The sequence below is a fragment of the Emiliania huxleyi genome, assembly GCF_000372725.1.
Source record: "Emiliania huxleyi CCMP1516 unplaced genomic scaffold EMIHUscaffold_76, whole genome shotgun sequence".
NCBI classification, from domain to species: domain Eukaryota; phylum Haptophyta; order Isochrysidales; family Noelaerhabdaceae; genus Emiliania; species Emiliania huxleyi.
This window is the reverse complement of record NW_005196310.1, coordinates 299,934-320,502: the sequence shown is the minus strand read 5'-3', so window position 1 is coordinate 320,502 and position 20,569 is coordinate 299,934. Positions and strand designations below refer to the sequence as shown.

General features: G+C 64.5%; 5 protein-coding genes and 1 pseudogene across 6 annotated transcripts; 3 read left to right on the top strand and 3 right to left on the bottom strand.

Moving 5' to 3' along the window:
* Positions 1 to 2,626: 2,626 nt before the first annotated feature.
* Positions 2,627 to 3,671, top strand: EMIHUDRAFT_217995 (hypothetical protein; the record flags this gene model as incomplete). The annotated part of the gene is made up of 2 exons (XM_005760340.1): positions 2,627 to 3,031; positions 3,219 to 3,671. 2 exons carry the CDS (start codon positions 2,627 to 2,629, stop codon positions 3,669 to 3,671), a joined length of 858 nt encoding a protein of 285 aa, XP_005760397.1.
* Positions 3,672 to 6,338: 2,667 nt separating this feature from the next.
* On the bottom strand, positions 6,339 to 6,609 carry EMIHUDRAFT_217994 (hypothetical protein; the record flags this gene model as incomplete). Its single annotated transcript, XM_005760339.1, has 2 exons — positions 6,339 to 6,348; positions 6,377 to 6,609. 2 exons carry the CDS (start codon positions 6,607 to 6,609, stop codon positions 6,339 to 6,341), a joined length of 243 nt encoding a protein of 80 aa, XP_005760396.1.
* Positions 6,610 to 6,713: 104 nt separating this feature from the next.
* EMIHUDRAFT_453232 (hypothetical protein) lies at positions 6,714 to 10,049 on the top strand (the record flags this gene model as incomplete). Its single annotated transcript, XM_005760338.1, has 7 exons — positions 6,714 to 6,839; positions 7,175 to 7,339; positions 7,411 to 7,568; positions 7,609 to 7,663; positions 7,925 to 8,251; positions 8,606 to 8,699; positions 8,961 to 10,049. 7 exons carry the CDS (start codon positions 6,714 to 6,716, stop codon positions 9,635 to 9,637), a joined length of 1,602 nt encoding a protein of 533 aa, XP_005760395.1. The 3' UTR covers positions 9,638 to 10,049.
* A 1,894-nt stretch (positions 10,050 to 11,943) lies between these two features.
* EMIHUDRAFT_359106 (hypothetical protein) lies at positions 11,944 to 13,448 on the bottom strand. Its single transcript, XM_005760337.1, has 4 exons — positions 12,977 to 13,448; positions 12,732 to 12,899; positions 12,508 to 12,635; positions 11,944 to 12,425 (listed from the first exon to the last, which is right to left on the bottom strand). Exons 3-4 carry the CDS (start codon positions 12,518 to 12,520, stop codon positions 12,085 to 12,087), a joined length of 354 nt encoding a protein of 117 aa, XP_005760394.1. The 5' UTR covers positions 12,521 to 12,635; positions 12,732 to 12,899; positions 12,977 to 13,448; the 3' UTR covers positions 11,944 to 12,084.
* A 1,124-nt stretch (positions 13,449 to 14,572) lies between these two features.
* On the top strand, positions 14,573 to 16,184 carry EMIHUDRAFT_217991 (hypothetical protein; the record flags this gene model as incomplete). The annotated part of the gene is made up of 4 exons (XM_005760336.1): positions 14,573 to 14,723; positions 14,856 to 15,175; positions 15,364 to 15,507; positions 16,116 to 16,184. The coding sequence occupies 4 exons, from the start codon at positions 14,573 to 14,575 to the stop codon at positions 16,182 to 16,184; spliced, it is 684 nt and encodes a 227-aa protein (XP_005760393.1).
* A 329-nt stretch (positions 16,185 to 16,513) lies between these two features.
* On the bottom strand, positions 16,514 to 17,314 carry ARL3p (annotated as a pseudogene; the record flags this gene model as incomplete). The annotated part of the gene is made up of 4 exons: positions 16,514 to 16,591; positions 16,676 to 16,822; positions 16,921 to 17,124; positions 17,204 to 17,314. Coding segments are annotated over 4 exons (540 nt in total), but the record flags the coding sequence as incomplete, so codon positions are not given.
* Positions 17,315 to 20,569: the final 3,255 nt, after the last annotated feature.

The window sequence follows — 20,569 nt, the reverse complement described above, 5'->3', positions numbered from 1 at the left end:
GGCCTCCGTCGGATGGCTCTCCGGCCTCTCCGGCCGCTGACTCCTCCCGTGCTGCTGCCGATCCGGTCCCTCTCACGCTCAGCGATATCACGACAACTTTGAGGTCGCCGGCTTTGGCCAGGTGCCCACCACCTGCTTGCCTCCATGTTCACGCTTCGCGCCCCTTCCCCCCCTCTGACGCCGCCGTATGACCGTAGGTGAGGGGCACGACTGCCCGCCTGGAAGGCGCTCTCATCAGCAAGTCACCCAGGCACCAACTCCTGGGCGTTTACGCTTGACTACGAAACCATGCACCTTTTGGATGCAGCTCGATCAAAACGGCGACGCCAACAGCTGGTCCCTGGGCGACTTCCTCGCCCAGGATAAGATGCGGGCCATGATGCTCTACCCAGCGTGCACCAAGTCGCTCACATTCCGTGAGTTCGTCGACGGGCGACTGCGATCTCGAACTCCGACAACTGGACTGGTGCACCGTTTGCGGAGGACGATGGCTCCCTCGACGACATCCCTTCATCGACGGACGCCTTCACCGCCGCCGGCCCTGGGCCATCCATCCGAGCTGACTGATGAGTGCTTGCGAGAGAGAGATTTTTAGCAATGCTTGCGATGGATGATCTCCGACACCCAAAACCAAAATGCAAATGCGGAGTGGAGCCCACTTCGCGTGCAGATCCTGCGTCTCTCACTGCCCCGAACAACAGAGGCGGGTAACGCGGCAGGTCCCACACTAGTTGTTCTTATGTTTGTCAAGTCCACCATGCTGGCGCGCGAGCGACTACCCGCGCTTGCGCGACATCTGCCCAGCAACAAAACTCCGCGTGCCCTCATCTTCTTCCACATGGCAAAGACCGGCGGCACATCTGTCATTGTGGAGCTCTAGATGGACCATGCTGCGACACCCACGCATCACGCGCTTGCTCGCATTGCAGCTATCGCATGAGATGGTTGGCATGGGATCGTTTAGACTGTATGCGCACGGTATCGCTCGGAGTGACGGCTTGATTTTGATGCTCCTCAGGCATGGCTGCAGAAGCTGACGCCGACTGCTTTGTGGCTCCGAGATGCGTGGCGCCCGTTGCTCTTCCTCGCACTCCATCAAAAGCTCTTCCCAGGGTCGGCGTGGGATTCGGCAAGAGAGGGGCCGACGCCTGCCTGGCGAGAGACGACCGTGATCGCCGAGTTCCACATGCCACAAATGCAGGCTATTGGACTAGCAACCCAGCCGTACGGTGAGCTGCGGCCGAGCTCTCCGACCCGCCCACAATCGTGCTGGCTAGGCGGTCTTTCTGCAGCGGCTCGCTCCAAAGCTTCCAGCCCTGCGCCGTCGCTATCGTGCTGCCGGGGGGAAGCTGCTGGCGATAACCGTCGTTCGCGAGCCGTCAGCCCACATCCTTTCCTGGCGCCCGACCCCTCCCTGCCCGAGCCTCACACCGGGCAACCTCTCGCCTCGTCTGGCGCCGGTCCCGATCTTCATCGACACTCTTTCTCCTCGCCCCGCCCATACCTCCGCCCCAGACGCGCTCATCAGCGCGTCAGACCCGCAGGTACCGCTGGTTTGTTCCATTCACCGAGCCGGTGGTGGACTGGGAGATCCGCACGGGCTGCCGCCGGCCGCGGGCAGGCTCACAATCACCAGCACGGTGCGGCGGCGGCGGCGGCAATGGCGGCGGCGGCGCGGCGCGCCGTTCGCGGGCGATACTATCGCTGGCAAAGTACCTTCCTCTCGCCTCGGGGATTCAGACTCGGATATTGGGCGCGCCGCTGCTTCAACGCAGCGAGGCCACCGGCGTGCGCGCCGAGTCGCGCTCTTCAACTTGTGGCCTCGCCGCTGCCGCCTGCCCACCCGAGACGCGCCAGCGACACTTTGAGTGCCTCGGAGCGCCAGAGCTTGCCGGGCGGGAGGCCACGGAAGCGCCGCTACCGTTTGCTTGCGACGCTTGCATCGCGCGTGCCGCGAGCGGCGCGCTGCAGGGCTTCGACTTGGTGGGGACGACCAGCAGGCTGGGCGATCTGCTGCGGAAGGTGATGGACGCTTTTGGCTGGCGGTCTAACCACTCGCTGCCGCACCTGATGTCGTCCGACGCACACAGGGCGAATAACCCTCACACTTGCGGGAGCGATGTGCACCTCGCCCGCCAGTTTCACTCCTGCGAGGCGCTGCGCCGCCAGAGTCGATTGCGCGAGGCGCTGGTGGCGCGGCTGGACGACGCCGCGGCGTGCGACATGAGGCTCTACACACTCGCACTGCGCTTGGGTGGGGAGGAGGGCTAGGAAAAAGAAAGAAAGAACACAGACAACCCCAAACGAGGGGGATGGGGGAGGACAGGGTCCACTGGTCCACACCTGCACGAGCAGGATTTTGGAAGGACGACCAGGGGCACAGGTGGGACTCTCCTGCTCCTGACAAGGGACACGACAGGCTCGCAGCGCTAGGTCCTAGGAGCGTTTTGTTTGCTTCGTTTTTTTTCTTTCTTTACGGCTCCGGTGGTGAGCCGGTGTGTGTGCCAGTCCGCGCCAGTCCGCGCCCTTGTCGTGCCAGTGTGCTGTGAGAGGGCGAGTGAAGAATTCTTTACTGAAGCAGAGAGACGCCGTCCCCCCCCCCCGCACCCCCCACTCAAAACTCCCCATGGCTCGCCGCTCTCCCCGCCTGGCAAAGAAATTCACGGAGTCCGCCTCGGGCGAGGTTGTGGGCCTCTTCACCGCGTCTCGCTCAGCGGCGCCGATGGTCTCGTGCGATCAGGTCACGCTGCTTGCGGGCAAGGGGATCGATGGCGACCGCTACGCGACAAAGCTTGGCTCCTACTCGGCGCTCAAGTTCTCATCGCGGGAGCCCGGTACTCGCGAGCCTGGGCGCCAGCTGACGATCATCTCTGCCGACGGCATCGAGAGTGCGCTCGAGCGGGCGGGCCTGCCGCCGACCTCGGCATCGTTCGGAGAGTTCCGGCGAAACATCGTCGTCCGAGGCATCACCGGCGAGCAGCTTCTGATGGCGCAGGGCTCGGCACTCCGCCTCGGCAGTGGTGTTGTGTTTGTGCACCGCCACTGCGTGCCTTGCATGTACAACGAGCGGCTCTGCGGGAGGCAGGGGCAGGCGCGTGAGTGCAGCCACAATAGAAGTGGAGCCGCACGAGCCACGCTTCGTAGCCTGCTCGCTCCTCCACACGCCACCCGCCCACGCGCGAGCCTCACGCGCAAAGTCCCCCCTCCCCTCTCGCCAGCTTGAGGCCATCTTCGACGTCTCCGGCGTGTCCTGCGAGGTGCTGCAGGGCGGCGTCGTGGCCGTCGGCGACGCCGTCTGCCCGGAGCCCGCCGACTCGCCCGCGCACGCCACTGTGCGCGACATCGGCTCCCAGCCGCCGGGCTACTTCGTCCGGCCGTCCAAGCGGACCGCTGGCATGTTGCGCGGCGCGAGCTTGCACATGGCAGGCACACTCGAGCGGGTCATGAAGGACGACCCGGACGGCGCTGTGCGTGTGGAGGCGGCGTACGAGTCGGTGGGGCTCCGCTTCTGGCCGGCTTCGAGCTGGGACGCGGCAGCCGTGCTCCGCCGCCGCCGCCAACGGCGCCAGTCCCTTGCTGCCTGCGCAGCGATTGCTGTCGCGCTGGCGGCGGCGGGCGTTGCCGCGATGGCGGTGGGCGTTATCGCGATGAAGCTCCAGGGCGACGTGTGAGGAGACATACGGCTTGATGGGCACGCGGCGGCGGCTTTGAGCTGCGGCGGTGTGTCGCGCTCTTAGGCCTAGAGGTTATCGTTGTGTGGTAAGATTCAGTGAGGGTCCCTGAGAGACTGCCTGAGACTGTGAGCAAGGAATGGCGTCTCTGAACATTGATCTGTGTTGTGTTGTGGAACGCTCCTAAATCAGAGCCGTAGATCAGGAATCTGTGGAGTGTCGGTGTATGCTTTGAGAGTGTGCTAGTGAAACTAGTGAGTAGTGTCCCGCGCCCTCCTGCCGCTCGTCGAGCTCAGGCCAGGCGGCCAGAGACCCCGCTCCGCTCTGCCTCGCGAGACGTCGAGTTGCATGCAGCACTAGCAGGTGGCAGCGCACACTTGCACACATCTTCACACATACACGATCCGATACACACAACTCGCACACATGCACAACATGTGCAAGTGCATGTGCATGTGCATGTGCATGCGCATGTCATGCTCTGGGGGGGCGCGGGGGCCCTAGAGGGTATCCATGCGGGGGGGCGATGGGGTCCCATGGCCCGCCGCAGGCGCCGATTTTTTTCGGATTTTTTTCTTTTTTTTGCGCAAATTTTCACTTGTTTTCATGGGAACTCGGCGTTACTTGCGGCCATGCTATCACGCCTTGCGACAGCCTGTCGGCGCTGCTGACCGTGCCATGCTGCACAATTCATCACCTGCATAGCTCGCGGCCTTAGTATCAAGCATTCAGTGACGACCTGATCGTACGGCCAGTAGGAAGGTGTCCTTCCAGCTGCGTGCACGCTTCTGACGCAATGCGCGTCACAAACTGCCTCAGATTGGCTGCTGGCACTCTCGAGGCTATGCCTACACAGCCTCGCGCGCATGGGCAGTCAAGAGGGACCACGAACCTTCTCAGGACAGCACCAGTGCCTCTCTCTTGGACCGGCAAACGTGGTGGTCTCGTGTTACCAATGTGGGACCAGTGCGGCATCGCGCCATCGACAGCTCTGAACTGCGCCTCACCACTGACCGGGAAGGCCGCCAAGTGGGCCAGCACCGGTCGCACATTGTGGCAGCAGTCAGCAGCGCATGTCTGATAGCTAGAGCAGCAGCGTCAGGGTCTCGCAGGGTCGGATCGTGTCAAGCCTCTCGCCCGGCCGGCCGCGTGCAGACGTCGGCCTGTCTGCTGTCTGGAGTGATCTGTCGGCGGTCAGTACGACCGATCAGGTCGGAGTTTTCTGATGGTTGGAGGGTCTGTCTGTATGTACTCCTCGAGATCTCTCCAAATCTGCCCTCTGATTAACCTAGCTTAATCGGGAAGTCGGTGCTAACGGAGACTAACGGAGCCGGAGCCCCGTTTCCGCACTGCTGCACGGCGCACGGTGCCTCCGGGGGGCCCCGCGCCCCCCCAGAGCGACAGCGCCTTCGGTGGCATGCAGCTCTTTGCGACAGAAGCCTGGAGAGCAGCTCCTCTGCTGCTCACACACTCTGCACAGTTGGCACAGCCGTGACAGCGATGGGCTCGCCCTCACTGGCCCTCAGTCACTTGTGCTGCGGCTTGTGTGAGCGACACTGCTCGGCGACTGCCGGCACACTGTGAGACCATGGGTGTGAGGTAAAACCACGCTACCAGCGCTTGGTCACATCGGCCCCGAGGTCAGATACATCTACTCTGTTGATGACAACACTTGTCTACTCGCTGGAGCCGAGCAGGAGGGCCCAGCGCACAACCCCTGGTCAACTCACCCTCCACACCCCGTACGACTATAGCACGCACACAACGGCGACTACATCAAGACAGCGAAAGCCTTAATCCGCACCGCCGCCATCGGAGCCACCGCCTCCCACGCGCCCACTGCCGGGTCGTACCGCTCGACCGAGCTGAGCGGTTCCTCTCGCCGATCGTCACCGTTGTACCCGCCCACCGCATGCAGCTTGCCGTCGAGCACCGCCATGGCAAAATTACACCGAGCCGTCACGATCGGCGCCACCGCCTCCCACGCGTTCGTCGCCGGGTCGTACCGCTCGACTGAGCTGAGGAAGCCGTCGTCGTCGTTGCAGCCTCCCACCGCGTACAGCTTGCCGTCGACCACAACCGTGGCGTGAGAGTCCCGTGCCGTCGCCATCGGCGCCACCGCCTCCCACGCATCCGTCCACGGGTCGTACCGCTCCACCGAGCTGAGGGAGCCGTCGTCGTGGTTGTGGCCTCCCACAGCGTACAGCTTGCCGTCGAGCGCCGCCACGGCGTGAGACTCCCGCGCTGTCGTCATCGGCGCCACCGCCTCCCACGCGCCCACCGCAGGGTCGTACCGCTCGACTGAATTGAGGGCGTGGTAATTGGTATCCTGTCCGCCCACCGAATACAGCTTGCCGTCGAGCACCGCCATGCCGTGAGCATACCGCGCATCTGCCAGCGGCGTCACCGCTTCCCACGCGTTCGTCGCCGGATCGTACCGCTCCACCAGGTTGGAAGTTGCGCCGTCAGCCACGTCATCGCCGCCCGCCGCGTAGAGCTTGCCATCGAGCACCGCCATGCCGACATACCTTCGTGCCGTCGGCATCGGCGCGACAGCCTCTCCCTCCCACTCATTCGTTGACGGGTCGTACCGCTCCAGCGAGTTGACAAGCTCGTAGTCGCTGCCTTGGCCGCCGATCACGAGCATGCGCGGCCTCTCGCGCTTCTTCAGCGTCTCCTTCCAGCCGCGGCGCCACGCGCGGCACGTCCCCTTGACGGCGTGATCCTTGGTCGGCAGCTGGGCGAGGATGTGCGGGGCGAGGTCCGGCGAGAGAAGGACCTCGGAGAGGACCCACTCGGGCTGCTCCACGAGCCGAGCGGCGTGCTCCTCCGCCACGCGCAGCGCGGCGTCGCTCGCGCCCGCCTGCGCCTCGATGATGGCGCACAGCTGCTCTGGCGAGAGGCCCGCGACGCGCGCGCCGATGCGGTGGGAGGTCATGAAATGGCGCGCGGCGAGAAAAAAAAGCCGCGCGGCTTTGCAGTTCTCGAGTGATTTCTTCTTGCCGACTTGGGTGATTCCGCTCGCTGACGCCGAGGCTCCTCATGAGCATCCAGCGCAGCCCGTCGGACAGCGAGGTCGAGGCCCTCGACGACGCAACCTCTCAGAGCCTCCGCCACCGCCTCTCCCAGCACTGGCGCACCTTCCGCTCGCTCGGCCAGCTCCCGCTCGTGATGCTCATCTACTTCCCTCGCGCCGCGCTCTCCTTCTTCACGGCGCGCACCGCACCGCCGCCGGCGTCTATCTTCACAGCCGCAGCCCCGCACATATCAGCGCTGACCGGTCAAAGCAGCAGCCGCCGCCGCCGCCACCGCCGCCGCCGCCCGCCGCCGCCGCTGTCCGAGCATGCCTCTCGCCCTCTCGCTCCATCGCACCTGCGCGCCTGCGCCGCCCTCCCTCCCTCCCCGCCACAACCGCGGTACGGCGGCGGCGCGCGCCTCCTCCCTCGCCTGCGCCGGCGCCGCCTCACTCTTTCTCACCGCCACCCACCCGGCCTCGGCTGCAGATTGTGGTCGCCCAGTTTCTGCGCAACTGCGCGCGGATGCTCAACACGACGTCGTCGTACGAGAAGAAGACGAACCTGCGCATCCTCATCATCACCGACTACACCCCGCCGCAGACGCACGGCATCGCCATCCGCTTCTCGCACTACATCACGCACATGCGCCAGGTGCGCACTGCAGTAGCAACGACAGCCACACACCGGATTCGGCCGCACACGCGTTCCGCGCGTGGCGCCAGGCGGGGCACGAGGTGCAGGTCTACTCGACCAACCTGCACCGGCAGCGGCTCACCTCCTTCGACCACCCCAACATGCCCGCCATCATCAACCCGTTCAACACGTCCAACTGCATGGCGTACAATCCCGGCCTCCGCCTCGCGTGGGCTTGCGAGGCGGGGTTTCTTTTTTCCTACGCGGGATTTTCTTTTTTCTGGTAGGCCTTCGCCTCGCGTGGGCTTGCGCAGCGTAGAAGCGGAAGACGCAGCCTGCATGGTCGTTGAACCCCTCAGCCATATCGCCCCACATCTCCCCACATCTCCCCACATCTCCCCACATCTCCCCGGCCTTCGCCTCGCGTGGGCTTGCGCAGCGTAGAAGCGGAAGACGCACTCTTGTCTCCCAAGCGGCGCTCGAGAGGACACGGGTGCGCCGTCTTCACAGCTCATTCGCAGCTCCTCGTACTCAACCATCGCTCGGAGTACACCGCACACTCTCCCGTCCCCCCGCCCTGAGGTTGGCGTACTCACCCCGCAGGCTCTCGGCGCTAAGCAGTGGGACATCGTCCACCTGGTCTACCCCTCCATCATCGGCCCCGCCATCGTGCCGGTCTGCAACTGGCGGCGCATCCCCGTCTACTGCTCCCACCACGTCGACATGGAGTACTACATCGAGCAGTACGCCGCCTCCATCTCGTGGCTCGGCAACCTGTCGTACTGGCTCTTTTGCAAGCTGCCCGCCGCCCGCCACGCCTCCGTCAACGCAGCGCCCACCCTGTGCTTCCTCGACTCGCACGTGCCGCACAAGGCGCCGGGCTGCATGCGGATGCGCATCCCGTCCGGCGTCGCCGACGCGCGCTTCAAGGTGCGTCAAGATGCATGAAGAGCACTCGCCGTCTGCGCTGGCCACCGCAGCACATCAGCGCATGCTGTGACGAGATGTGGGGAGATGTGGGGAGATGTGGGGAGATCTGGGGAGACAGTCTAGCACTTGCCGTGACGAGACACGCTGGAGAGATGGGGAGAGAGGGGCAGAGGTGGGGAGAGATGGGGAGAGGTGGGCAGAGGTGGGGGCATAGGTGGGGAGAGGTGGGGAGGTGGGGAGAGATGGGGAGAGGTGGGGAGAGGTGGGGAGAGGTGGGGAGAGGTGGGGAGATCGACTAGCCGTGGTGGGGAGAGGTGGGGAGAGGTGGGGAGATCGACTAGCCGTGCGGCACAGGTGGACTCTGCGGAGCAGCTGGTGGCGGAGAGGCGCGACTTGGAGCGGCTGTGCGGCGCGGCGGCGGGCGACGCGATCTGCCTGATGGTGCAGCGTCTCGCGCCGGAGAAGGACGCCCACCACCTGCTCGAGGCGCTGCTGCAGCAGAGGGACGGCGCCGCCGCCCTCGCCGCCGCCAAGGAGGCGGGCTGCAAGGGCGGCCGGTGCGGGGCGGGAGGCGGCGGGGCGGGGCGCGCGTCGCCGGTGCTCCTCGCGAGCGGGCGGAGGCTGCACGTGGTGATCGCGGGCGACGGCCCGGCGAGGAGAGAGCTCAAAAAAAGAAATCGGCGGCCCCACGCGTATTTCTTTTTTGTAGGCGACGGCCCGGCGAGGAGAGAGCTCGCGGCGTTCGCCGAGCGGCACGCGCTGCCCGTCACCTTTACCGGCAACGTGAAGAATGACCGGCTGCCGCCGCTGTACCGCGCGGCGGACGCGTTCGTCACGTGCAGCACGTCGGAGACGTACGGCCTCACCGTGCTGGAGGCGCTCGCGTGCGGCACCCCGGCCGTGCTGCCGCACTGCTCCGTTTTCGACGAGTTGTGGGAGGCGAGGCTGCCCGCCGAGTGGATGTACAACCACGGCGAGGCGGCGGGGCTGCTCTCGTCGCTGGCGGCCGCGGTCACGCCCGGCTCGAAGCAGCGGCTGCGCGAGGAGCCTGTCAAGGCGAATCTCGGCGGATCTCGGCGGATCTCGGCGGATCTCGGCGGATTTGGGGGAATCTTGGGGAATCTTGGGGAATCTATGGTAACCCAGGCGAGCTGGCGTGACGCGACGACGGAGCTGATCGCCCAGTACGAGAAGGCGATCGAGGCCAACTTGCCGCACCGCATGGAGCTCGCAACTATCGGCGCCGTCGTCACGAATCTGATGCGTGTCGCGCTGGTCGGGCTGCTGATCTGGTGGGCGCTGCGCATCGAGGGGCGGGTCGCCATGGCCACGGCGATCGCGCTGCTCCGCCAGTTCTCGGAGGACCCGACCTCGATCTCGCGCTGATCTCGCGCCGATCTCGCGCCGATCTCGCGCCCGCAGCTCGCGTCTGGATCGCGCAGCAGCGCGCTCCCATCTCCCCGCAACTCGCCGGGGCTAGTGGCCGCGTGGCGGTGGCTGCGCCGGCGGTAGCTGCGCCGTGCCTGGGCTTCTTTGGCTGCAGCGGCGCAGCTGCATCGTTTCGTGAGCTATGCGAAGGGCGCCTACGTCGCTTCCGGGCTCCTACTGTCGCCGGACCGCTGCTGTGCGCTATCGTTGCTGCACTGTGCTGGGGAGTGGCCCCGGCAATCGGACATGGACAGGTACCTTAAGGTAAGGCCGGGCCGAGTCGAGTAAGAGGCTAGAGGGGAAGGAGGGTGGTTCGAGCGTTGACTGCACATGCTTTTGAGTACAGGACACAACGTAATATATTGAAGAAAAAATGTTCCTGTTACGAAAAAGGGAGGCAAGGGCCCTGGATGTGCGGTTGCTGACTGCACTCCAAGGGATCCAAGGGATCCGACAGGGGTAGCGGGTATATAGGGCCCCTCGAGATTGCGCGAGATTACACTCAGGCGCGTATCTCGTGATCCTGAGGGACTAACCGTCCCAATAGGCGCGCGTATATCATTCTGGAGATACACATAACATCCGGGCTCTGGGTGTAATAAGGCGGTCAAAAACGGTGCCGCGCCGCGCGCAACGGGTTGCACCGCAGAAAAATGCTGTCGATTTTCCACACGTTTTTCGGAGTTAAAGTGGGTATAACGAGCGCCTCACTACTCGAGACCGGTCGATTTGAAGTGCCAAACATGACTACTGATCGGACCGAGCCGCTGGTTGCACCCGAGGACCTAATATTTACCGCAGTAGGCTTTTTACATTGCGCCGCTGACCCATGACAACTCGGACCTCGTGTCTTTATGGGCGGCATCGTGGCTTTGTTGGCCGGGTGCGTGGCGGTGCACGCGTGCGTCCCGCCTAAGCGAGGCACGCGCGCATGGGGGAGGCGGCGGCGAGCCAGTGGATGTCCGGGGGTGCGCAAAGCCTCGGATCATTTCCGCGAGATGGTATCAATTCATTTCAAGCTTGTGCGACTCGTCGCGTGTCCGCTCGCAAGCAGCGGCCAGCGTGCCTCCGCGCCGGTCAGCATCAGGCGTGCCACCTCCTCATTGCCATCTCCGGGATGCCACTTTGGGCGGGCACAAGGCCGAGTGACGGCGACCATCGACGCCTGCAGCAGCGACGCTCCCACCGAGAGGAAGCTTGCGATGCGGTGCGAGACGTTGGAGCGGTTCGCACCGCAAAGGGACTCGAAGCTAACGACGCAGAATTTGACGTGCAACGCCGCCATGCTCGCGAGCTCACTTTGCATGTAGGAGTTCGATGCGAGCACGAGCTTTGCCCTCCACACACCCAGCATCGCATCTGTATGTCTGCTGGGACGGGCAAGATATGCGCTGAGCGGGTTGCGGTACGAGGCAAGCACCTTGAGTTCCACGCCTGCCGCAGCGGTCATGTTCCAGAGGACAGCGAGGTCCGGGCGTGCCAGTGCGTCCTTGCCTATCACCGAGTCATTTGACGTTTTCCATCCTCCGCCAAAGGGGTACGATAGGCAGCTGTGTACGCAATCAGGCACCACAAACGTATGGCACAGCCCTTTCATCTGCGCGAGCTGATTCACGTACACTTGCGCCTTCATCTTTGCCTCCCGCCACGAGAAAGCCTCTCGAGTAGACCAGAGAATTGATAGTTGATCGGAGAGGGAACCAGTCTCGTTGAGGTGGCACAGCCCGCTGCTCGGGCTGTTGCGTGCGCTGTGGTCGAGGACGGCGGTCAGCAGGTGGTGGCCGGTGCTCTCGCCGCCCAGGAGGAACAAGAGTGTGGGCGCGGGGTTCGCAGCCGCCGCGCCGCTCAGGCCGGCGAGCGTCTCGACAACAACCAGCGCTGCGCGAGCGACGCGAGAGCCGCTCCTACACAGGCGTGTACGGTGAACCACCGACGAATAGAGCACAGGTTTTTGGCCACGAGATCCGCCTTCGAGGTCGAGCCGAGGCTGCCGGCGTCGTCTCTGCTGCTCTGGGCATCACCTGCACAAGCCAAGCAGACTTTGTTGCAAAAGCGGAGGCGGGTCGACGCGCCGTGTGTTGGGTTCCCATCTCGGCGCGCGCGAGTCCAGGCCGAACCGACTAGCTGCCGCCGCAGCGAGTGCGGCTGGGCTGCAGGCAAACCTGTAGCAGGCGCTCGGCACGCTGTCCGGAGGCGCTGTGGCTCACAGCGAGCGCCTGCAGCTGGAGCGCCTGTGGCTCGCGAAAAAAGTCGAGAAGAGGCTTCACAAATAGGAATTTTTAAACAAAAGAAATCTCTTGCCCAGCAGACAGGCTCGACACAGGTGCGAACTGGCGCGTGCAAATACTATTCACAAATCCGAATCTTCACATTTCTTCCACCCCTCCCTATAGTGGGTGGGCGGTCTAAGGCGGGGGCGGGGGAGGCAGCGCCCCTCGTCCCGCGACGCCTCCGGGGCCCCATGTGGCGAGATCGATCCCGTTTGCTCCCGCGAACTCGGCAAACTGCAGTCCCAGGGCGCCCTTGAAGTTGGCCCTCTCAACGGTGGCCTCAAGAAACTTCGCGTTCATGAGGTTGGCCCCCTTGAAATCTGCAAAGTTGGCGTCGGCCTGGGTGAAGTCGGCGCCGTCGAGGTTGGCGCCGACGAAGCTGACAGACTTGAGATTCGCGCCGCCAAAGCTGGCCCCCTTGAGCGACGCGCCGTCCAGCTTGGCGCACTGCATGTCCACGCCGTCCAGTTTGGCACCTTGCGCGGGCGAGGGGGCGTATTAGGGGTTTCCACGTGCCAGGCCCGCGCGGGCGGTGGCGCTTGCATGGACGTCACGTGCCTTCGAGGTTCATGTTGCTGAGTCGGCGTTCTGCAGCTCGGCGCATGGCGTGCTGCCGTACTTGAAATCGACGCCGGGCCCGGCGAGCCAGCAGCACGGGCAAGTGCGCGTTGGGGGAGGGCAGAGACCGCGCGTCTGCAGGGGTCGGAGGAGAGAATGGTGGAGGAGATCGTAGTGCTAAGAGGCGGAGATGGCGGATTGGCGAAGCAGGCGAAGGCGCAGAGCGCGCGCCGGCTTGACGAGGCAGCGAGCGCCGTCGGGACGCGGCAAGACGTGCGTGACTTTGGAGGGCAAGTCGATGGCCATGCAGCGTGCATACTCTCGTGCGTACAAGCGCTGCCACTTTGGGACGAACTCCGTGAACTCGATCGCGACGCATTCAATGTCGAGAGCTAAACTTTGCGTGAGAGTGGTCGAGAGTTTGGGGTGGGGTGGGCGCGAGGTTCTATCTATAGAGTCAGGCGCGCACCGCAGTACTCTTGGCACTCGGCGATCGTCACCGCCTGCCAGATGGGATCCGCTTGCATCGTCGTCGGCCCAGCGCACGCGCCAGCCTTGCGGCCCGGGCCAGGAGGCTGCCAGAGGACCACACTGTTGGGCCCACGCGTGGTGAAGACCGGCGTCTGAGCAGCGGGCGTTGCGTGAGCGGCGACCGCTTGGGTGGCGGGCGGGTCTGGGCGACAGCAATTCCCGCAGTTGCACGATGGCAACTTTACCGCTTGATCTGAGCAAGTGGTGTCGTAGAACGTCCCGCAGGGGACGCCAACGCACACAACATTGCAGTCCGGGTGAATCGTCGGTGGCGGAGCCTGTGCGGGCACGACAAGGACAGAGGCAATAAGCAGGACCTTCGCCGGCATGAGAGACAAACCTCCACTCGAGGCCACAAGATGGCTCAGCGCGTGCGGCGGTGACACAGGGTGGACACAGCCCGGCGAGTCGAGCGCAAAACAAGAATTTTTCGCCTGTCGCACAACACTGGGCACGGGACTGGCGCGCACTGGCACTAACACAGGTACACCACTGGAGCCGCCTAAGCGACTGCCGCGAGGACGGCGAGGCACTTAGCTCCGTGCACTCGACCGCCCCCGCCGCTGGCAAGCTCATTCACAATCTGCTCTGCGATGGCCGTGTGAAGAACGGCTGAGATGCGCTGCTTCTGCAGCCCCAGCCAGCTCTTGGTGGTCCAAAACAAGAATTTTCGCGGAGTTGTGTCGCCCTGGCGCCAAAACGGCACCGGCCGGCACCCCCGCGTAGGTAGGTGCTTTTGGTTATACGGCGCACATCCCGCTCATGCCGACCTTTCCTCTCTGTGCGTTCCACCCCGTCGTCCGCTCCCTCCCGCTTGGCGCCTATCCCGCCCTGCTCCGCCGGGAGGGGAGGGCCCTGAGGCGACCTATAGCTGCCAAACGGAAATGGAGCGCCCAGCGCCCAACACGGCCGTGTCCCTCCGGGGCAGTGGACTCTTTGGCGAGCTGGCCACGGCAACCTACAGGTGCAGCTGCTGCCCAAGAAGACCGAGGCCTTAGCTGGCCAGCGCGTCGTCGCTGTGTCGGCTGGAGACGTGCACAACCTCATTCTCACCGCCGACGGCGCCGTCTGGAGCTGGGGCAGGGGAGCCTCAGGCGAGCTGGGCCACGGCGACCTGCCTGCAGGACCAGCTGCTGCCCAAGAAGATCGAGGTCTGGTCGCAGGAGTGGGAGGGGGGCGAGGGGGCGCGTGGCTGATAGGAGTACGACCGACTCGGGAGAGGCCAAGATCCGGATAGGGTGGGAGGGCTGGCCAAGCGCTAGACGTAGAGCTACACGGATACTGTGGTGACTGGGGAGCTAGATGACGTGAGTGTGTGACGCTCTGAGGTCGTGTATACCGCGAAATCTCGTAATTCTTTACCTACAAACCCGGCGTTCTGCTTTAAAATAAAAAGAAAAACGCCACCGCTTTCTTACGTTTTCGGTGCTTGCTTCGCGACCTGTGCACGCCGAGACGCAAGGCGACCTCTACAGAAAGGCGCGAGTTGCGCGACGGCGCGACCGACCCCGCTCCTCCCATCCACAGGCGCGCTATGACAGGCGGCGTGCACGAGCATATGCGGGCGTGGGAGCCCGAGGAGGACAGAACGATCCTGCGACTGCTCGGCGAGCTGGGCCCAAAGTGGTCTCGCATCGTGCTCTCGCTGCCAGGCGCGTGCGCCCCTCTCGCCTCCCGCAAGCACCGTCCGCGCCGCCGTCGCTGCTCTCCATGACATCTGGCAGCGTCTTCCCCACCGCTCGCTCCTCGCCGCCGCCTCACAAAAGGAGGAGCAAGGGAGCTCGTACCTCTGGCCTGAGCGAGCCCTCGCTGCGCAGGCCGGTCCGTCTCGTCCGTGCGCAACCGCTGGCAGCGGATCGAGAAGGGGCGCAAGCTGCGCGAGGCTGGGCATGCGTCCAAGAATCGGTGCCAGCGCTGCGGCGCCCCGAAGCGAGGGCACGTCTGCCTTGCAAAGCTTGACCAGCGAGCAAGCGCCGACGCGGTGGCGGCAGCGGGCCTCGGCCAGGGCGGCGGCGGCGTCGCGACCAGCGCTCCTTCGCTCCCGCGGCATACCCAAGCCTCTGGAAGAGAGGCGGCCGCCAGCGGAGCATCGGCGGCGGTCGGCGGAGTTTCGGCAGCGGCCGGCGGAGTTTCGGCGGTCGTCGTCCCGTTCGGCGGAAGCCCCCCCCGCGCGCCAGACCGCTCCGAGGCCCGGCCCCTGTTTGGGAGGGTGGGCAGCGAGGGCCGCATCTGCTCTGAGCTCGGATTTGAGGCGAGATTGCACGAGATTGCACGGGATTGCACGAGATTGCACTGGAGTCAGCCACGGCTTGTTGAATGCTTCAGGCGCTCGCCGCCGCCGCGCTGATGGCTGCGCAGGCAGAGGAGGCCGAGGCGGAGGAGAGAGTGAACAGCGGCGGCGCGACTTCGGCGGCGGCGGCGTTGCCTTCGGTGCCGATGCCCGTGCGCGAGATGTCGGGTGCGCCGGCGGTGCCTCCGCTCGTCGAGATGTCGTCCTTCTCCTCCTTCTCGAGGGAAGGGGGCGACGCTTCCGAGACGCTTCCGAGACACCGCCCGAGGGAGGGCGGCGGCGAGGGGGGCGGCGAGGGGGGCCGCCAGGGGGGCGGTGAGGGGGGCGGCGCAGAGGGCAGTGGGGAGGCGGAGGGCGGGGAGGCGGAGGGCGTGTGCGTGGAGGGCGTGGGCGTGGAGGGGGGTGCGATTCGCGGCGAGGCGTTCGGCGCGGAGGGGCAGTGTCGAGGCGAGGCTGCGGGGGGAGGGGAGGGGGGGGAGGAGCCCCCTGGAGCCTCTGCTGGGGCGGCACATCCTCCCGCGTCGGACGAGACGCCGGGCGAGGCTATGCCGCCGGCCCTCCACCACGAATCGTCGGTATATGCTCCGAGAGGCCGCCGAGAGGCCACCGAGAGGCGGCGGAGAGACCGCCGCACCCCTCTCCCCCCCTCGCCTCAACCAATGAATTGAGGACTCAAAAGTGGACCCGCCGGGTTGCTTGTGGCCCCCTCGCCTCGCCGGCCTCCGCGCCGCCCAGTCTCGTGCAATCTCGGGCAACCTCGTGTAATCCGCTTCTCGCCGCCCCTCAGGTCGAGTCTGCCTCCTCCGCCGGCGCGGCTGGCGAGCGGTTAGGCGGCGCGGCGCGCGGTGAGAGCTAGCTCTCACGCCTCACGGGGCAGGAGGGCCGAGGGTGGGTGGGAGGGGGAGGGGTGTGTGTGCATCGGGAGACGGGAGAAAGCGTGTGGGGAGGGGGGGGGTCCCGCTCTTGCCACGACGGCGGGTTTGAGCGCTCGCTCGTCTTGCGAGTTGCCTCCCGGGAGCGCCGGCGCGTGAGCAATGGCGCATGGCTCTTCCACCATCTGTATAAGGTAAGTATCTTGTAAGGTAAACGTCTCCACACAAAAAACCGCGGTGCGCAAAAGAAGCTGCCAAGACTTACTTTAAATATGACTATTGACTTTGTGAAAAACTTAAATTGAGTTTTTTCTCACTCCGATTTGTCAAATGCTCTCATGAGCTCTGTCAGCCCGTCCTCCAGGCCCGAGCCCGTCTTTGCCGAGCAGGCCTAGAGCAGCAAAAATGAAATGTGAACAACCCGTGGACGGACGAGTAAAGAAGGGTAGGTCGGTCAAGGGGGTGCGCCTCGCGCCTGCACGTGCACCCACCTGTCCTTCAGGCTGGTTAGCTCGAGCTCCTTCATGACCTCCGCCGCGCTCATAGCGCCCAACAGATCCTGCTTGTTGGCAAACACCAGCACAGCTACACTCTTGAGCTCTTCCTCCTCTAGCAGGGACATCTGCGCGAGGTCAGGGCACCACTCAATACGCTTGCGATGCGATGCGATGTAGTGGCGGCGATAGGAGCAAAGGCAGGGACGGGCTCGGCGAGGCTCACAAGCTCTTCCGCGGCCTCGTCAGTCCTCCGCTTATCAACAGAGTCCACCATATAGATGACACAGTCTGTGTTTTGGTAGTAATTCTTCCAGTAGGAGCGGATGTGCTTCTGGCCGCCGAAGTCCCACACATTCAGCTTGAAGCCCGCCTGCTGCAACGACTTGATGTTGAAGCCCTGCGTCGGCGTGATCTGACTGACATCCTCCTACGATCCGCAGCCCCGATGCGGTGATTTGGCGGGCGACCGACCACGGAGACGGGAGGTGCACGAGTGTCGCTGGCACCCCCGCCAGCTGCTTGAGCGCTGTAGTCTTGCCCGAGTTGTCCAGGCCCAGCATCAGTATCCGCAGCGCCTTCTCGTCCTTCTTGAGGTTGCGCAGCAGCGTTAGGAGACCCCAGCGCAGTTTCTTCGGCGGGCCCTTGTACGAAACGAAGCTGAGCGAGAGGAGGTACTCTTCGGTCGCGTTCTTCAGGCCCGTGAGGCAGTTGGCGATGGGGTGTCCGTCATCGTCGCCGTGATGGCGGCTCTTGACGGCGTCGTCGCCGTATGCCTGAGGAGGGGCGGCGGCGGACGTCGCGGCGGAGGGCGGGGGGCGGTAAGGGTGGAGAAGGCGAGGCGGCGGCGGTCGCGCGTGCGAAAGCGGCGGCCGCGCGGGGGAGATGGAGGCGGAGGAGCAGGGGCGCGGATACGGGCGACAAGGGCGGAGCGGACCTTCTTCCTCTCTGCCAAGTACGCCTTTGTCGGCTTAGCGACGGTGGGTTGAGATGGGGCCATTGTCAGAGGCAGGCTCCCCCTTCCAAAGCTGTCCCCCTTTGTCCCCTCCACAATCTGTACCCCCAGACGTCGCCCAACAATGCACGTCCACAAACTCGTGGTCCTCGCCTCGCTCAACGCGGTCGCCATTGCCGCCGACGCGTCGGCGGCCTTCAACAAGGTGTATGCGACCAAGTTGTGGGCCGGGAAAAACAAGCACCCGAGCTCAGGCGCCGGCTCCACGCTCAAGGCGACGACCACGACGTGCGCCGTGCTGAAGCGCGCCGTCGTCATGCGGCGTGCTCGTGCGCGCCGCTTCAACACCGGCGTCAAAATCCTCGACACGCCGTGTGGCGATTGGACGTGGATGCCCTCGTGCCTCCAGAAAATCGCGAGCGAGGCGCGCGTGTCGCTCATCTACCAGGGCGTCGACGTCGTTGAGAGCGTTGTCGCAAAGCTCAACGCGCGGGTCGCGGGGGCGGGCGGCTTGCCCACGCCGCCGCCGCAGCACCCGCCGGCTGCGGAGCTTAATGTGACAGTGCTCCCGTTCCAGGTAGCCGATGTGGGCAACCTGACACGCATGAGCGACTTCGCCAACCACTTCGACGTGATCGTCTCAAAGCACATGCTCATCCACACTCCCAACGAGTTCATCTTCTCAGTGCTGCGCAGCTGGAACGCCATCGGCGCGGCATTCCTCGTCACCGACAACTGGCCCTACCCCAACCCATCCTTATTGTCCCAGCCCGTCAACACGAACATCGACTTTGGCCAATATCGCGAGATGAACTTGCACGCGGCGCCCTTCCAGCTGAGCGCGCCGCTCTGCACGACCGTCGACCACGCCATGTGTGACGAGGTTCCCGGGTACCGCAATGGCGCGCCCAAGGGCGGCTGCCGCCCGACCATCGGCATCTTCCGCTTCCCGCTAGCATGGGCGGACCCCGCCGCCGTTGCAGGCTCGCCGCAGCCCGCAGGGCCCTCGCAGCTCGTGGAGCTGCCCGACTGCTTGAAGCAGATGCACTTGTTGCTGTAGCTGCTGGGGCCGCCCCCCTCTTCGCCGCACTCAGGCCTGCACTTCTGAAGGAGGTTGGGCTGAAGGAGGTTGGGCTGAAGGAGGTTGGGCTGAAGGAGGTTGGAGCTGAAGGAGGTTGGAGCTGAAGGAAGGTGGGCCGCTTTCACCGTCTCACTTGAGAACGTGTGTGTGTGTGTCACTCACTCACTCACTCACTCACTCACTCATGAGTACTGTATAGGTAGGGTCGATTCCGCATGGTACGGGACCCCTCGGGTGTTCACATTGGAGGGGGAGTCATCCCAAGACGGTAGCCAAAATAACGAGCAGGAGGCTGTCCTGGTGCGTGAGCTAATCCTGAGCAACAATAAGCGACTGTACCACGGAGCACAGAGCGCAGCAGACAGGACGGCGGCGACGGCGGACATGGCAGAGACGAGTGAGAAACAAAGGGCGGCGGGCATGGAGGGCGGCAGCGACGGGGATGGAGACGGTGACGGTGGCGAGGGAGAGGAAGGGGGTCCATGAACACCAGACAGCGAGAGGGGCAGGGAGGAAAGGGGGAGAGAGGAAGCCAACGCGACGTGCGCAGAGGATGAGGATATAAACTGGGACGACGCAGCGGAGGGGATAGGCGAGGGAATCGAGGGACCGGAGGGCTTTCGCGACAGCGACGATGACGACGAAGAAAGGGGAGGGGACGGAGGGGCGACACGCAGGAGGAGCGAAATCGCTAACGGCCCGAGCAGAGAGGGCGACGGCGGGGCACGAGGGAACAACGGAGACGCTACCGATGACGCGAACCGAGGCACGGACGCCGGCGGGGACGGGGAGGGCGACAGCGACGTCGAGGTTGACGCAACCGTATCGAGAGCGCCACCCAAAAAGGGGCGGACAGCCATGGAGGTCACCGAATGGAGGGCGAACGGCACGATGCGAAAAGGCAGGGCGAGGCGGATGGAGAAAGAAGTGCCGAGAAGGCCATGGTGGAGGGGAGGGACGGGAGGACGAAAGAAGGGCGAGGAGGACGAGCGGCCCGCACAGACCGCGAGCAGACAGCGCCTGCTGGCCATTTCGAGACATTCGCCAAGAACGCTAGCTACATGGGAGGGCTTCGTGAAGGATGGATTGAAAAACATTCGAACAAAGAAGAGGCGACGGGAGGAACCGGCGGAGGATGCAGTGACGTGAGACACACACACACACACACACACACACACACACACACACACACACACACACACACACACACACACACACACACACACACACACACACACACACACACACACACACCGCTCACCCACGCGCACTGGGCCTTGCACTTTGAATGCCGTGGGGCTCCTGTCGTCAGACGTGGAGACGCGAGGGTTGCCCCCCCTTGCCCCACCACCTCGTGTGTGTGGAGAAGTTTACCTTACCTTACCTTACCAAGACGGTGAGAGAGAGAGAGATTTCTTGAACACGGTGCATACAGGATCGATCGAGGCGGAGTACGCAGGAGCCATCGGCGGCGGTTAGCGGCAGCGCGGCGGTGTAGACGAGCTGCGAGATATATTGAGATTGTGACGAGGAGTGGAGCGAGTGAGGCTGAGGGACGCCCCTGGGGGGATTCGTTCAAAGGTATTATGCGCCCTCACCTTCACCTCCGGCACGGACATGGACGGGAGACCGCCCGATGTCTGGAAGAGCTATTGAATAAATGAAGAGACAAGAAGTGTCACCCCCCACAAAAATGCGGCAGCATCGGCTCGGCTTGCGTGTTCGGGCCCCAGCCGCGGCACTGATGGTCGCGCTCCTGCTCTCGCACGCACACGAGCCCCTTGCGCGCCTCGCCCCCGAGCATGCGGCCAACCACTCGGCAGTGCACCGCCCACGAGG